Source organism: Myxocyprinus asiaticus, chromosome 4 (genome assembly GCF_019703515.2).
Source record: "Myxocyprinus asiaticus isolate MX2 ecotype Aquarium Trade chromosome 4, UBuf_Myxa_2, whole genome shotgun sequence".
Taxonomy (NCBI): domain Eukaryota; kingdom Metazoa; phylum Chordata; class Actinopteri; order Cypriniformes; family Catostomidae; genus Myxocyprinus; species Myxocyprinus asiaticus.
The window spans coordinates 24,817,556-24,835,592 of NC_059347.1; the positions used below are offsets into that span (position 1 = coordinate 24,817,556).

General features: G+C 42.7%; 1 protein-coding gene across 9 annotated transcripts in view; it reads left to right on the top strand.

The window, feature by feature from the left end:
• Nucleotides 1-18,037, top strand: part of LOC127432849 (myocyte-specific enhancer factor 2C-like) — a 103,036-nt gene that overhangs the window by 36,309 nt on the left and 48,690 nt on the right. For all 9 annotated transcript variants that reach the window (XM_051684314.1, XM_051684305.1, XM_051684350.1 and 6 more), the window contains one exon: nt 12,479-12,663. In XM_051684314.1, coding sequence (XP_051540274.1) covers nt 12,610-12,663 — 54 coding nt within the window. In that variant the 5' untranslated portion in view covers nt 12,479-12,609. The remainder of the gene's footprint in view (nt 1-12,478; nt 12,664-18,037) is intronic.

The window sequence follows — 18,037 nt, forward strand, 5'->3', positions numbered from 1 at the left end:
ATAAAGAATTTTAGTTTGAAGATTGGTTTTGGTTTTTGTTGTGTCTCTGTTCTCTGTGTTCCCCTTGATTGATCCCAGCTGTGTCTTGTTAACCTTGTTAGTTCTTGTGTATATATTGCCCTGGTGTTCTCTCTGTCATTGTCAGTTGTTAACCTTTCATTGATGTAACAGTTTGTTCTGTTGTCATGTTTTGAGTTATTTTATGTTTGTTTCTCTGAGTTTTAATTAAAAAGCCTGCACATAGATCCTTCTTCTCTTACCTCTTTCCTGCTAATGTTACAATCAGTTAATGTTTTTTTTTTTGTTTTTTTTTTGTTTTTTTGCATTTTAAAAACACTATCGGTTAGGTGTTGGTTTAGGGTAAGGATGTCTATTCTGTTAAACTCTCATTTATCTTTTCAGACACTATTGGTTAGGTTTAGAGTAAAGTTTTAGATTAGGGCTACGTTTTACTTATTAAAACCTCCATCTAAAATTCACCTTAAAAACCGTGTCTGATCACAACATCATTTCGCTCAGCTGTTGATTCTTGTAGAAACAAAAGGAAGGTATTGCAGCAGAGAGTCCTGAAAGAGCACCCTGTATCACATAAATAAATCTCTCCACCCAGTGCCTTAATCTAGCAAAATACCTGCAAAGAGATATTCACTAATCACTGCAATAACAGAAATGCAGTTCATCCATAATTTTACACACTTGCTAATAAAATTTCACATTTCGAAAATGTCTCTTTTCATCTTTGCTTTTTTTTCCTCAGGGCTGAGTTGAATGAATTTATGGCAAAAGAAGAAATGAATAACTTAAATGAATTGGAAAATAAGCTATCATAGAATGAGATTGTTTTTTGTGATTAGGGAGTTCAAATCTAACAAAGGTGTGAATGCAGTGAGGTTTTTGAAAAAAATGTATGTATGTAAAACTTTGTTTTGTACAGATTTGGTCATCATTTTGACCAAGTGCTTGCGAAAAATACAAATAAAAACTTTTCGGTCAGTGTTTGCATCAGAGAAGCCAGTTTGATTACAGTCAGCTGTGGTGGCTCTAGTCCTCAACTCTTTTTCTCTCTATTCTTTACTTCGTTTTGCTTCTTTTTTTGGTCTGGACAAGGAAGCACAGGAGTTTTGGTTCCCATTTTGTGCATACTGGAACAGTTTAGGAAAGGAAACACCTTTACACCTTTGATTGTCTGTGGCTGCTGATGTCACATCCTTCCACCATGCCATGTGTGTATGTGTATGTTTCCTGTCTTACTATCTATCCAATTGTACAGTGGGGGGTGTTGAGGGTATAGATGAGTGTGGAGGAACCCGGAGAGACACTGATGAACCCTTACAGTAATGAGACAGTGTGCCTTAGCTGCTTTTAGTTTCTCTGTACTTGGCTGCAAGTGTTTTGATTACATTCAACATACAGTCAGTGGAAATTAGGGGGAATGCAAATCAGAAGTGTGTCATATCTATACTAACCACTTTTCAGCAGTGCATGTCCAAATATTAGCTTATAGGCAGTATCACCGTAAACAGGTAATGAAGTATACAGTACATCTGATTTGCATTGTGTAATTTGCACTTATACACAGTATATACTGTACTGTATACACACACACACATATCTCTAACCACTTTGTATTAAGTCAAACATAAAACAATAAACGGAATTCACATGCACAGCCAAATTTAACCTGTGTGCCAACCCATTAGGCTAGCACTGATTTAGGAGACCCCAAAATGAAAACTCTGTCATAGTTTTCTCATCCTCATGCCATTCTAAACCTGTATGACTTTCTTCTGTGAAACACTGCAGCTGTCATTTTGCCTAACATCTGCTTTGTGTTCCATGAAAAAAAAAAAAAAAGAAAGAAAAAGAAAGTCATACAGGTTTGGAACAATATGTAGGGTGAGTAAACGATGACTGAAATTAATTTTTGGGCACCTCCTACACTCATCCTGATCTCACGTTCAGGTCACACATGATGTGTCTTTTCCACGGCTGAGATTTATAAGCACTCGTCAGCTAAGTCCTGCAGGCAGACGCTGCCACACTTAAGAACCATAATGGCATTATTCAGACAATAGGCTGTTAACTCTCTCCACATTGGCCTCCCTGCCACTCTGTAAACAAAACATCTGCACCACAATAAGTATGTGCATATAAGAAAAACCTTTTGGGTGTAAAAAAAATGCAGTATTAATTTAGTTGTAAAGATTACAACATGAAAAGTTCTAAGAATTTAAATGTGAATACATTTTTAGAATTCAAGACAGTCCAAAAGCATGCCCTTGTATTCAAATTGTTCAAAAGACGTATTAAAATTTGTTTTTTTGCCTCTTCAAGGAAATGGGAGTTTATTTTAAAAGAGTGAGTGTTTATTTAATGTATCATGCACCTCCTAAAAGGTTTACTTTCTGCCTTGTAATATGTTATTTCAAATCTTTGCGACCACATTTCCCCATGAGGATAGAGGATACTGCCCTTTTTTCAAAAACACGCTTGTACCAAATGTCTTGCAGATGTGCTGTGAAGAAAAAAGAAGAGAGTAAGTTGAAGGGATGGAAAAGGAGTTTACGAAGGGTGACAAGTTTGTGCTGAGCCCGATTTCTTGAAAAATCAGCTCCTGTCTGATTGTAATAATAATGTACAGATGATTTAAATGTGGTTGGAATTAAGCAGGGCTGTACATTAGCTCCTCCGTATCGCACAGATAGAGTCAAGACTCAATGAGAGTGAAACTTGTTAGAGTTGTGTATCTCGTCAAATTTTCCATACATCCTCTTTACAAGTGTTTCATTTTCAGATACTGTTTCTGTACTTTTTACAAATGTAATTCACAATATTTGTTTCTTAATAATTTTTCATTCTCAGCACGAGACCCCTTAGAGAAATAAAAATAGCTTTATTTCTTTTTCTTCTCTTACAGTGTTATATCGCTGAGCATGAAGAAGTCATATTAATTTTAATAATAGGACTTTGACAAAACAATTGCGTGCAATATATATATATATATATATATATATATATATATATATATTTTTTTTTTTTTTTATTTTTTTTTTTGGGAGGAACACTAGGGAATGAGATGACACAGAATTCTGCCTGTTTGTGAACGCACTTATTGCCCTCACAATTCCAGTTCTTAAAGGGAGAGAGAAAGAGAGGTATAGAGAGAGAAGAACACACAGCAAGGCAGTACACTGATTTTTATTGAAAAGAAATGTCTGTGTACATTTTCAATTAATCATGGCAACAGCAGCTTATCAAATAATGATCAAATGATGAAGAACAGTGTTATAACTTAGCATATAACCAGATGAGTGATGTTGTCAAGCAAACTTTTGGCATGTTACAGAAATGATTCTTGTGTCTGGATCACAGTAGTGGAGTGATGTTGTACAGTCCCAGCAGAGTGAGCCAGATTGCGGTAGTCTACTACATCCTCCACTGTAATCAGAATTACATGTGCAAACTGATTTTGATTTATGGGCACATTTGCTCTGTTGCTTGATTTGCATAATTCCTTTAGTGAACCTGCACTAAACAAGCACAGACAGCATGTGCAAATAAACAAAGCTTTTACTGGCACAATTCATACTTAGTGCACCCTACCCCAGTGTGTTCTTTTGAAAAAGTGAGTCCCTGCATTCTTTTTCATTCCGTCTAGCTTTTTTGAAAGCAAAAACACATCTTATGAGTGAACCTCCTAAAATATGTGTAAAATCACTCTCAGGTGAACCCTAATGATACAGGGCTTCCTGAAGATGGATTAGTTATAATAAATTATTAGGTTGCATATCCCTAAATTACATATTTTCAAAGTCAGTGGATTATCTGAACAATTTTTAAAATCTGTAGCTTTTCACATCCCTAGTTTAGGGTTAACTTGTCCTGTCTTTCTCTCCTTTTTCTCTGTGACCCTTCAGCCCTTGGTGGTGACACTTCTTCCATGCTTTCTTGTGCCAGTCACAATAAGTCAAGCCTGTCTTGGGGTTCACTTTGAGGGAGGAATCTTTCTCGCCCTTTTCTCTCTCTTTCTCTACCGCTCCATATGCTTTGGCTATGGATTAGTGAATAGGCTTATCATGGCAGAGAAAGCCTGTTAGTAGCCTCTCTCCACCTCACTCTCTCCCTCTCTAGCATAAATGCACTTACTAAACACTCAAACCCTCACATACACACATATTCAATCTCAAACACACATATACACACACATAATATTTGCTCTTATGCTTTTGTCAGGGCTACCGGTCAGTCACACTTGAGTGTCAACTGCAGCATTGCCCATTTTTCAGGTTATTTGCTCGGGTTTTGCAGAAGTGCATGTGAGTTGGCACATGTGAAGTACTTACGTGGTGGAAACGGGACTGTTTTTACATCTTAAATGCCTCTGGCTGCTGATCAACCACAGCTTGTCTGCGCTGTAGTTTGGCCTTACTGGTGTAAATTGGATTGTGCTCATCTGTGGTAATATGAAAGCAGATGAATGTGAGCATGTGTACATCTGAAGGAGGGGGTTGACAGAGAGAGAGAGTGGAGTTGGGAGGGCATACTGTGTGAACTGATTAAATTATTAAATTACATTTACATTTATTGATTTGGCAGCAAGATTATTATAGTTTTAGAAATCTATTCTGAATATGTTATCTAAAATAAAAAGACTAGTTTGCAAAATAAGGAAAACTAAACTGATATATTGTAAATAGGCAAAAATAATAATAATAATAATAATATAATCTGACTTTATCAATGTACAGTGTTCTGTCAAAAAGACACAACTAAGACTAGCAGCAGTCATCTGATTGACATGTAAAAGCAACCAGTCACAATTTGCTTTGTGTTTTCAGATAAAGTGTTGTGTGTGTGTGTTGTCAGATGGAGAGATTTGTGGAGTTAAAACTAGTAATGAAATGAGCTAAAAATAAACTATGTAGTATTTTTTTTTAAAAAATACAAACAAAATAAAAACAATTTACGAGCAATTAAAACTAACTAAAGATCAATTGAAATTGAAAATCAAACTAAAAAAAAAAGAAAAAAGAAATGAAATGAAAACCTTTTTCCCTATCTGTCACTCACTCGACGTTGTGTCGATGTAGTGACACTAGGGGTCACTCTTGGGAGCCCGAGACACCTCTGGTTTTTGATAAAAGGCCAATGAAAATTGGCGAGTGGTAATTTGCATACCACTCCCCCAGACATACGGGTATAAAAGGAGCTGATATGCAACCACTCATTCAGATTTTCTCTTCGGAGCCGAACGGTCGATGCTCACTGAGCTGAATTCCCACGGCTGTTCATTCACCTCTGCTGGATCTGACGGCGCATTTCAGCGGCTTCTTCCCCCTCTGCACTGGTGCACTGCAGAGAATGCCCCTGGGTGCTTCGGCAGAAATAAAAGAGTATATTTCTCTAAAAGAGTATATTTCTCTAAAAGAGCGGCACACACGGAACGTCTTTTTAAAGACGCGTCTTTTTAAAAATGCCTTTCCGTTTGTGTGTTATTCCTGGTTGCGTTCGTTATCTCTCACCCTCTGATGGCCACGATCACTGTCTTTCATGTCTGGGCCCTACTCACACGGAGACAGCGTTCGTGGATGGGTCATGTACTCATTGCGGAACATGTCCATGGCAACAATACGGTCGCGGCTTACCTTCGTAAGAAAGCAAGCCACCCCAGAGGCTCCACGCCTCAGTCCTTCTACCCATGGGTATGAGGCCAGCGCAGCTAGCACTGGGGGCAATTTGGGGACCCCAATAGGACCACCTCCGCCGGGTATCCCCCCACAGACCACCCATTCCCCAGCACGATCGGGCTTCCAGATGAGTCCGCCGACTCGTCTCACGGCGAGTTCAACCTCTTATTCAGAGCCCGCAAAGGTGATGAGCTCTCGAGCACAGCATCGGAGAGCGGGCTCATCCAGTCGGACGCGGAAGCCTCAGCTGGGCTCCTCCCTTCGGGTGCGGTCGCCCAGTCACAGGCTGATGCAGAGATGATGACATGCTTTCCCAGGCGGCCACGAGTGTTGGGCTAGAGTGGAACCCTTCACTCTCCCCTGAACCCTCGCGGCTCGATGAATGGTTCCTGGGCTCGCGGCGCTGCTCACAGCCACGCCCCACCCCCGTTCCTTTCTTACTGGAAGTGCATGGAGAGCTGACAAGGTCGTGGGAGGCACCTTTTACTGCCCGGTCCCAATCTTTCAGCTTCCCTACCCTCACTACCCTCGATGGTGAAGCGGCCAAAGGCTATTCGGAAATCCCCCTGGTGGATAAGGCGCTTGTGGTGCACCTATGCCCGCAGAGCACCGCCACCTGGCGCGGGCGCCCAAAGCTCCCGTCCAAGGTCTGTAGGTATACATCATCCCTGATGGCCAAAGCCTATGGTGCCGCTGGACAAGCCGCCTCCGCCCTGCACGCCATGGCTCTCCTGCAAGTCCATCAAGCCAAGGCACTAAAGGAACTGCACGAGGGTAGTTCTGCCCCAGGATTGATGCAGGAGCTGCGCTCAGCGACCGACCCCGCTCTCCGGGCGACGAAGGTCATGGCACGGTCTCTCGGGTGGGCGATGTCCACCTTGGTGGTCCAGGAGCACCACTTTTGGCTCAACCTGGTCGAGATGGGAGAGGCCAACAAGGCACGGTTCCTTGCTGCCCCCATTTACCAGGTTGGCCAGTCCGGCGACACCGTCGAGGACTTTACCCAGCAGTTCTCAGCAGTGAAGCAGCAGATGGAGGTTATCCAGCACATCCTGCCCCGGCACGGCTCAAGATCCCACACCCTGTCTGCTTGTTGCCATGGGTGTGCAGGAAGCAGACACCACCCGTCTCGCGGCTGCCAATAACTCGCGAAAGACTTCGAAGCGCCCCTGAGATGGGCGACCCAGGGACGACGAAACCCGCTGCTCTGGAGCTGGTAAGCAGACCACTCCATCCCCCGGTGGAGGGCTGGGAGGAGAATCTTTTGTTACCTTTGCATTTAATTGTGCCACATGCCCAAGTGGCTGCGGTACCCAAGAGTTCAGCAAGAGTGGTTTCCTTGTTCCCTGGGTCACATACCCGGTGTGCACGGCCGTCATCACGACCACCATCCACCACTCCATTTTGGCAGGATTGGCGCTCCAGCGGCATTCTCCCCACCCTTGAGCACCCAGCTGTGGCACAAATCTGCCCCTGGGAGTGGTCACAAGGAGCCAGGTAAGTACTTCGATGTCCCTGAACTCAGCACGGCCATGACACGTGTGGCACCTCAGGCTTCGCCCCGCCACGAGGCCCCACCCGCCAGTACGTCCGACGAGATTGTCCCTCCGGCCAAGATGAAGAAGGGATTTTACAGCCCCTACTTCATTGTACCAAAAAAAGGCGGTGGGTTGCGGCCAATCTTGGACCTGCGAGTACTGAACCGGGCTTTATACAGACTCCCGTTCAAGATGTTGACGCAAAGACGCACTCTAGCGTGCATCCGGCATCAAGATTGGTTCACGACGGTAGACCTGAAGGACGCGTACTTCCACGTCTTGATTCTACCTCGACACAGACCCTTCCTGCGGTTTGCATTCGAGACTCAGTTTTGTTGATGGTGTGCCTCACGAACGAGCGCGCACAGTCGGTGCTGACCTGTTTGAAGGCGTTCAGACAGAAAACATCAGTTCCACTGAAACTCTTTCAGAGAATCCTGGGGCATATGGCATCCTCAGTGGTGGCCATTCCACTCAGGTTGATGCATATGAGACCGCTTCAGCACTGGCTTCAGACTTGAGTCCCGAGATGGACATGGCGCCGCGGGACACATCGCGTGGCCATCACTCCAATCTGTCACCGCCTCTTCAGCCCTTGGACCGACCTCACGTTTCTACGGGCAGGCATTCCCCTGGAGCAGGTCTCCAGGCATGTCGTGGTTACGACAGACGCCTCCAATATGGGCTGGGGTGCTGTATGTAACAGGCACGCAGCCGCCGGCTTATGGACAGGCCCGTGGCTGCGTTGGCACATCAACTGCCTTGAGTTGCTGGCAATTCTGCTTGCCCTGCGGAGGTTCTGGCCATTGATCCAGGGCAAGCATGTGTTAGTTCGGACAGACAACACAGCAACGGTAGCATATGTCAAATGTCAAGGTTGTCTGCACTCCCGTTGTATGTCACAACTTGCCCGCCGTCTCCTCCTCTGGAGTCAGCAGCACCTCATGTCGCTGCGAGCCACTCTGCGAGCCACTTTAGCGGTCTACCACCCGTGGTGGTAGACATGATCACTCAGGCTAGGGCCCCCTCTATGAGGCGCCTGTATGCCTTTAAGTGGCATCTGTTCGCTAAGTGGTGTTCTTCCCGATGCGAAGACCCCCAGAGATGCACAGTTGTATCGGTGCTTTCCTTCCTGCAGGAGAGGTTGGAAGGGCGGCTGTCCCCCTCCACCGTGAAGGTGTATGTAGCCGCTATAGCGTCACACCACGACACAGTGGACGGTAAGTCCTTAGGGAAGCATGACCTGATCATCAGGTTCCTGAGAGGTGCTAGGAGGTTGAATCTCTGCAGACCGTGCCTTGTTCCCTAATGGGACCTCTCTGTAGTTCTTCAGGGTCTACAGAGAGCCCCTTTGAGCCCTTGCAGTCAGCTGAGCTTAAGGCATTCTCTTTGAAGACTGCCCTCCTGACTGCGCTCACTTCCATCAAGAGGGTAGGAGACCTGCAAGCGTTCTCTGTCAGCGAAACATGCCTGGAGTTCAGTCCGAGCTACTCTCACGTGATCCTGAGACCCCAACCGGGCTATGTGCCCAAGGTTCCCACGACCCCTTTTAGGGACCAGGTGGTGAACCTGCAAGCGCTGCCCCAGGAGGAGGCAGACCCAGCCCTGACATTGCTGTGTCCGGTGCGTGCTTTACGCATCTATTTGGATCGCACACAGAGCTTTAGAGTCTCTGAGCAGCTCTTTGTCTGCTTTGGTGGACAGCGGAAAGGAAGTGCTGTCTCCAAGCAGAGGATCGCCCACTGGCTCATTGATGCCATAACAATGGCATATCACGCCCAGGACGTGCCGCCCCTGGTAGGGCTACGGGCCTATTCTACCAGGGGTGTAGCGGTCTCCTGGGCCTTGACCAGTGGTGCCTCTCTAACAGACATTTGCAGAGCAGCGGGCTGGGCAACACCCAACACCTTTGCGAGGTTCTACAATCTCCGGGTGGAACCGGTTTCGTCCCGTGTAGAGGCACGCACAAGCAGGTAAGTGCGGGACAGCCGGCTGGGTGTATCGCTTGCGCATAGCGCCTTTCACCTCCCCTGAGCTGAAGACGTGCGCCGTTGACTCCAAGTAGTGTTCACAAACTGTGTTCCCTGGTTGATTTCCTCCGAGCCCTGTGGCAGACGAGTTTGCGGAGAAACTCGGTGCCGGCTCAGTACACATGCTAACTAAGCCCTGTACTGGGGTAGGTGCTCCGCATGTGCTGGTTCCCAGTAGGTAACCCCATGTGACGTATATTTTCCGCTAATTCATTTCCCTGTTGGTAAACTGCGTCTTCCTTGGGCAGAGGCCCCTCTGCCCCAGTCACCAGGCTTGTAGTAACTCCTCCCCCATAGGGTAGGACCTACCATGGGACTTCTCCACATGGCATACTACGACAAAGCTCGGCAAGGCCATGTGACGTATTTCCACTTAAATACCCCCCCCACCCCCCGCCTCTGGGCGGGGTGTGGTCTCCGCGGTGTCTTCACCTTGGGAGGGACACCCCCCCCCCGACTAGACCAGGTGGCCCCAGTTGGTTAATTCCCCTTTTTTTGGGGGGAGAGGGAAAAAAAGGGGATAAGAGGCCACGACTGGGCTAGCCCGTCTCTATCTTTTGGGTAGTTGACTTGTCCCCAAAGGGCCGTTCGACACTCATAACAGTGTTGGGGGAGGTTACGTGTCACCCTGGTGCACTGGCTACGAGGCACACAGTGGTCTACCTGTCACACACCGCCAGTTCATGTAACACAGTTCAGCCAGTTGCAGAGTTTCATATAGGGACCCCTAGTGTCACTACATCAACACAACGTCGAGTGAGTGACAGATAGGGAACATTCTGGTTACTTGTGTAACCTCCATTCCCTGATGGAGGGAACAAGACATTGTATCCCTCCTGCCACAATGCTGAACTACCCGCTGAAATGGCCAGGACTTTGTCTCGGCTCCTCAGCACAAAACCTGAATGAGTGGTTGCATACCAGCTCCTTTTATACCCATATGTCAGGGGGAGTGGCATGCAAATACCACTCGCCAATTTTTGTTGGCCTTTTATCAAAGACCAGAGGTGTCTCGGGCTCCCAAGAGTGACCCCTAGTGTCACTACATCGACACAACGCCTCGTTCCCTCCATCAGGGAATGGCGGTTATGCAAATAACCAGGACATTTTGCAGACACTTTAAATTCAAAGCAACTTTCAAAGTATTTACCAGTATGTGTGTTTCCTGGGAATCAAACCCATATTTTTGGCTAACACCATACTTCAGTTGAACTGCAGAAACCTTGTAGTTCCTTAACTAACCCCACATATAACAGTGCCCAGATGATGCCCATTTAAAGCTGTTTTAAACTACATAAAGCACAGCATGTTCATGCATGAGACAGTGGTGTGGTTGAATCAGGGATAACAGACCTATCGTTATCAATGAGAAAGCTCCTCTGAGATCTGAAGACCCTGTTTGAGTTAACTACTTAATCAGCTTTCAAATGTGACTGACGAAACCACACATGTTAACGTCAAGTTCTTCTGGCTGCACGATGGGTAAATATTTACATAGGCGTCCAGACATTATCACCAGCTTGTAGTCGAGTTGTTTTGCTCCTTGTATTATGTCTTTTACAATGGTCCTCTAAACAATCATCAAGCCACTTCAGATTCCTCCACTTACACGTTAAGATGTGCTCGTTAACAGTCCTGCTAAGAGCTCCTTGTGAAGTACGAGTAGTGTTGTTTGGATGCTAATAGAGTGTTATCGTATTCACAGTTATTATTGGAGACAATGGAGCACAATGGAATAAACATTATATCAATAGCACCACAAGGATGTATTTGTAACACAGAATATGTATATATATATATATATATATATATATATATTGCAACTCTATTTCAAAAGCTATAGAGGAATCCAACAATGTTGTGTGGAATTTTGTCAGTTAGCCACACCATATTATATGAAGATGGATCTGAGCCAATGGAATTAGAGTTTGCTTGTGGTTTTACACGTATGCAATGGAAAAGTCTGTTAACCACTTGAAACCTTACTCCACCCATAAACACTTGATTATTAATAAATGAGAGAAGGATGGAAGTGCAGATAGATGTAAGAATAGAGAGAGTAGCATATCCTTTAGGCCTATCTACATAAATGTTTCTTGCTCGCCGTGGCAGGTGAAATCTGGTTCAGAAACTAGCAAAAAAGAAGAAGAAAGAGTTGGAGTATAAACCATAAGCAATGGAGGGCTTTTAACGTGACACCACTGACAGCTTTACTGCATTACACCGAGCTTAAATAATGGGACACTCATTTACATAATGAGGGACGTTATCACCTCTACTGTCAGAATAAAACACAACACTTCTGCCGCTCCTCCCAGAGATGAATCGGTTTGGCCTACTTTACGGCACCAAAGAGGTGTGCACATGCACACAAACACAGCAACACACAAGCACACGTGTGTTCTCTGATTACTAGCTCTCACACTGTGTGGATCTAAGCTACGAGCACTTTATAGAAAGCCTAGGTTAGTCTCTCGGGTGAGGGCAACCTTCCAAAAGCAGAAAGAGCTCAGCATGAGGGCCTGATAATGGCCCTGTACACCTCTTTCTCTGAGAGTAGAGCAAAGCTGTGACGTGATAACGGGATCATATTCCAGATCGGCCCTGGGAGCTTGTTTGATGAGAAGTAAATCAGGGTGGCTTAGGTTTGCATTGAGGTTCTTTCTCACATCTTCTGATACCTGAATTTTCTTTGTAAATAAGTCATACTCTACAGTACAGACTCATCTTTTGAGCCTCATCTGCCACTGTATCTCTGTCTCATTGTCTTCAATGAGCTGATCCTACAGTTTCAGCTAAAAGGGAAATTCCAGTCTGTTCGTTCAGTTTAGATTCTACAAAAACAAGTTGGTGACAATTTTGTGTGATGTTACACCATTTTTTTAGGAAAGCGGCACTGCTTGTCGTTCAGGCGGTAGTAAACGTTACACAGCAAGTGATTAGAGCTGTTAAGTTAGTGGCACTTCCAAAACACTGTCAAATTCTCTGTGACTGTAGAGGAAGCATGACAGTGCTGTCTAGCCTCATAGAAGCAGCTGAAGCTCGAGAATCTGATTTGCATGATATTGATGGCAGAAAACAGCACTGCCTCAGAATGTCAACGGATTCTTTTGTCTTTATTTGCTGTCCCATGTGGCTTCGACTCTGCCTTTCCCTGTTTTTAACGCTGCGATTTTGCCATATTTCATCTGACTTAATGCCTTCCTCTCTCTGTCTTTCACAGGTTCAGCTACTGGAATCTTTGAATTGAGTGGAGCAGTCAAGAGAAGAAAGTCTGGGTTGAAGAAACGCAACAGAGGGACAAAAAGCATAAAGTTCATTGGTGAAAAAGAGAGAGAAGAAAAAACGGGGACAATGGGGAGGAAAAAGATTCAGATCACACGGATTATGGATGAACGCAACAGACAGGTGAGTTAGGCTGAGCAGAAAGGTCCAGAAATGTTAAGGTGAAGAGTTATTTCAAGCTTAAATAGACCAAATAGGATGTGTACTCACAGTAATTGTTGGCGTCAACCTGGTATGCCTCCACCTTTTGCTTATGGCAATGGAATATTACTTCAGTAAGGGCAGGGTGGGTGGAAACACAAACACGAGGCGAATGGATATGGCAATGGTGGAGTGATGCCGCATGTTTAGGGCTCTAGGTGGAGTCAACACAGAGGGAGAAGATGGCCCTCAAGGGGCCCTCCTGCCTTAGCTAGTAGTTTAACCTCTTTAGTTCAGCTTTCAGGCTGAGGTTGCTGAGATACTGCCCTGTGACATCTCTCAATGCTTTCATGGTTAGAAACTTAAAGGCCTCTCTAAAGCTGTAGTTCCCAACGTAATAATATTATATTGTGTTACAATATGATTTTACTAAACTTTTTTTCCTGTGTTAATAATTCACCAAATTATTATTTTGATGCAGGGTTGCCAGTAATGCCGATATACGCGTAATAAAAATGTTTTTCTATGTTGGTAATTCATTATTTTCCAAATTATTTTACATAAGTTAAATAGTAAAAGAATTGTAAGAAATTTAGTGGTTGACGACATGGGTTTTTCAATAACCAGCGCCGATATCTATAGAGCACTGTGGCCAATAATGCCAATATATGCATAATACAATATATTTTTTTTCTATGTTGATAATTCATTATTTTCCAAATGATTATTTTTATGAGGGTATGGCACTAAAATAATAAAATAACTGTAAAGATTTTATAGGTTGACCGATATGGTTTTCTTAATGACCAATGCCAATACTGATATCTACAGAACAGGGTGAATGATAATGGCAATATAATACAGTTAATAACAGCAAATGAGATGTAAACAAAATTGCTAAAAATGAAAGGAAAACAACAGTTTCTTCCTAATTTCACTGAAATGTAAAAAAAAAAAAAGAAAATATTTATCCTCTGACAATAATTTTGGTATATTTTTGGACTGACACAACGGGGGATCAACACTATAGGATGATAATCTCAAAATGGCAAAACTACTAGCTGATTAACCATCCTTGTCCATAGTGTTTAATCACTATTAATTTTGCATTTATTTGATTTATAAATTCTTATCTAAATTTTCCTCAGCTATTTATTTCTTCCAGAACATCTTATCTCTGTTTTTTTATTTTTTTATTTTTTATTTAACATTATACAAATTTAAATAGTAATAATAATAATAATTAATGAATAATAAATTATATAAAAATACTTCGTTAGTTGTACCTCCACTTACCTGGCCTTGAAACAGATTGAAGTCAAGAACACACAAAAACAGTCAGATATCATACATTGCAGATACTGAAGTTGTATTGATCTTATTGGTGTCAGTTACAAAGAAGCTTGTTTTACTGCAAAATCAATAAACTGTCTTTAGGCCTGATATTTACATGTGTCCCCTTTTGGAGAATGCATAGCATTCAAAAGAATGACCTGCCAGAAAACAGCACAGCTGGGAGGCACTCAGAGTTTGACAGAAAATAACCTTTACTTGTTTGAGGTTCTTCTCTTTGTCTTCTAGTGTCACTCATCACTTTGTGTTGTAACTTGCCTTTCTGAACAGTCAACCAGAGTCCTCACATCCTTTCACAGGATGACACTTTGTCACAGAAACAGATATTTGTAGTTCCTCAGTCTGGTCTGGAGAAAGACAAAAAAGTTGATTTTAGGGGGGGAAAAAAACTTGGTTTACAGTTGATGTGTGACTGAGGGAGACCATACTGCTGCAGTTAATGGCTGCTGTCTGGACTTGGTGGGCTGATCAATTATTGAAGAAAGTGTGAGGGCCCAAGGAGAAGTACAGAAAGGAGAGGAAAGTAATGGGCATGTCAGGCGGAGCAGACGGAGGGGGCACAGTGACATTAGTCATTCAGTACTTGTGGATTGAGTAAGTTTTCCCCCTTGAGGAACCCAGAGGCTCACATGCATGTGAGCTCTCATGCCAAACACTGAACGAATGAGTCAAGGTACTTCTCAAACCAGAAACTTCCCCCTTCTCTGTTTCTATTTATTTTGAAAAACCAACAAGTTGTGAGGTTAACGAGGCAACATAATTAATTTGCTTGTGAGATTAAAATAAATACTGAAAATTGTATACATTTTAGTTTATGAAAAAGATAAATTTATCATCTGGTTAATTTTGGTGAGTTTATGTGCACTTATCCTTTTAAAATAGTTTCACTGCTGAATATTATGTTTTATTCTACTTTGCATGTTCAAAGACAAACACAGTTTATTTTACTAATGATGAGGATAGATGAAAAGGAATGAGGGAAAGAAACAGAGAGAAGGAGGGCCGGGGGTTGAGGTCAGGATGTTTTTGGCGAGCTATCGGATTGCACAGAGAGCATCCTGTCTTGGTGTTATACCGTTCTCTTCTTCTCCTTCTCTCTCTCTGATTCTCTCTCACTCCCCCCCACCCCCAACCAGACTTCAAGATCAGAGATTGATACAGGAAGGACACCTGATGAGATTAATTTCCACAGATTTCCATGTCTTGGGTCAGAAAAAGAGAAAGGAGAGGGCACAGAGAGAAACAAAGAAATACATTTCCTTAAATAATGCTGAAATTGAGTCTTTACTCTTAGTACTTTTGTTCTGTAATTGTTAGGCATATACTGTACACAAATGATAAGCAATTTTTAAAAGAATAATTCACTCAAAAAATAAAGTTTTGCCTCGTGTCGTTCCAAACACATTTGCAGTATTTTGTTCTCCCACGGAACACAAAGGAGATATTTTTAAGAATCTTTACGCAGCTTTTGCCAAACAATGACAGTTCATGGTGACCATGGCCTGTCAAGCTTCTAAAAGGACCAAAAAAATAAATAAATAAAATGAAATCCATAAAAGCTATTTTATGCCTTCGCTGTATGGACTACTTTTATGGGGCTTTTATAGTGCTTTTGTCCTGTCAATATGAACATTTTTGGCAATAGCTGTGTGAGGATTCTCACGGGATCTTCCTTTCTGTTCCGTGGGGGGGCATTAAAATAACAACTGCATAAGGGTTTGAAACAACATGAGGGTGAGAAAATGAATTAAAATTTTTGGGTGAACTATCCTCTTACCGATAAGCAATGCCAAAACCTACTGTGATAAAAATACGTTCATAAATTCTGCAGAGAAGTTTTGGTCAGCAGATAGAAGATGCTTTGCTGAAAACAGGTATCATAAAATGTAGTGTATTTTTAGAGCACATGCCATGTTCAACAGCTGGCACAGGGGTTATTATTGACTCTTGTCATCTCGCTGCCATTTATTTGAAGCTGTTGCAAACAACCTGCTTCTTTGTACTGCAAGAGAAGCATGAAGACAGACATCACAAGACAAGAATGGGGGACCTTTGACTTACAAAGGGTTGTTTCTTTTCTTTTTGGATTTTTCTTACCCTTTCAGCCCTTAATATGTCGAAGACGTGGCTGGGGCTGTGCATATTTCCACTTCCTCTTAAGGAAATTGTTCCATACCAAAAGCCAAATAAACAACAGACTGCTTCAATGGTGTTATCTTAAGCACAACATTCTTGAGATGTTTGATGTCTTTTCACCCAAATGTTTCAACTTTTATATTATCACTTAATCTTACGGCCAAGCAAAGGTGAAAATGTGGAAAAATAGGCTTAATTGTCATTATCAGATATTTTTGATCTAATGATTGTGTGCACTTTTCCCATTTCAATCTATCAGTTATTTGTAAATTTTGTAGCCTGGTTCTTTGGCAACGATGAACAATGATGGGTAGGATAGCTCAGAATAAAAAGGCAAATTATTGTCTGCAGCCACAAAGAGTTACTTTTATTCTATTGTATGGTATGACCACAAAATCTTAAATACAAAATAGAGACGCTGTCTTAACAAAACAAAAAAAAAAGCATTTAAAGTCTGAATTCTCTCTAAGGTTTGAAATCTTTGGCCCGGCTGTTGTCCCACATCATTTCCTTGCTGATATCACCGCTCCCAGATTGGCAGCTTCTCTGCGGCCCACCCTGCCTCTGGCGCCATGCTTATGGGCACAAGGGCTCAGTCGCCCTGGGCGGCCACTTTGGCTCCCTTGCCCACCTCCTGAAAACACTTGCACTGAGCACAGGCACCTCCAGCAGGCCTCTCTGGCGTTGACTGGCTGCCCAGAAGCTCAGACAGAGTGCATCAGTGTGAGGAGCCTGGCTTTCTTCCCCCCAGCCACTCAAACACTTTCCTGGGCACATCATATGAAAGGACCCCCTGTGTCATAAAAGTGTTAGCCATATCGCTAACAAGGCTAACAAGCACATGATTAAGGACTAATTTTCATGCTGCTGAATACACAGCACTGAAATATAATTATATTTAAAATAAAATTCTAGATAGTCAGTTATAGTTAGTCATTTTATAACTTGTTCAGAGGAAACCATGTCAGAGTGGCTTCAGTTGAGACTGGCATATATTAAGTGCTGATTCATCTTCTGTGCTGTGAAACACAGTGGAGGCCAGGACTCATTTAGGGAAGGGTAGGGCAGGAGTGACACTTGGATGGTAAGAGATACATGAGGGGTTAAACCATTACTCATTGGAGGGATAAATTGTGTTGCCACTGACTTGCCTTGTTTTGCAGGAAAATAAATAAACACATATGTAAAAATTGAACAACTTATAGATTTTGAAAATAAAATTAGGCTAGTCTGAGTAAATGTTATGGGGCATTTGATGTCACATCTAGTGAGTTTGTGTTCGGCAGTGGTTCTCAACCTTTATGACTCCAAGACAATATCCAAAGGCCCCAACATATAGACCAAGATATTTCCCCTGGTGTTTCTGCTGTAATGAAGACAAAGTTGATTGTTTTCAAACTTTATTAACAGGAACAGGGAGTGTTAATTGATAAAAAATAATTCATTATAATTGTTCTGGTTCCAGAGGTTTTAAGAGCTGTATTTTTCCAAGAAAAACAATAGTTGAAGGGAGTTGAATTAAAATTAGAAATATGTTTGCATGTTGACCTACAAAAAAATCTTGATTTATAGTGATTTTCTTCTTTTGTGTGTGTGTGTGTGTGTGTGTGTGTGTGTGTGTGTGTGTGTGTGTGTGATTTTTATTTTAACATTTTAATGATTTTTTATTATAATAATTTAACATTAAATAATTGTAAGTAATTCTGCAGCTCCCTTGGAAGTTTTCTGCGGCCCCCTGGTTGAGAGCCACTTGTGTATGTGACAAAAGAAAAGAAAAGGAAAGAAAAAAAAAAGAAAAAAACGTATGCACCAGTATAATTTATATTCAGTTTATTTGTATTAACTTGACAAGGACAAGAAGGAAAAA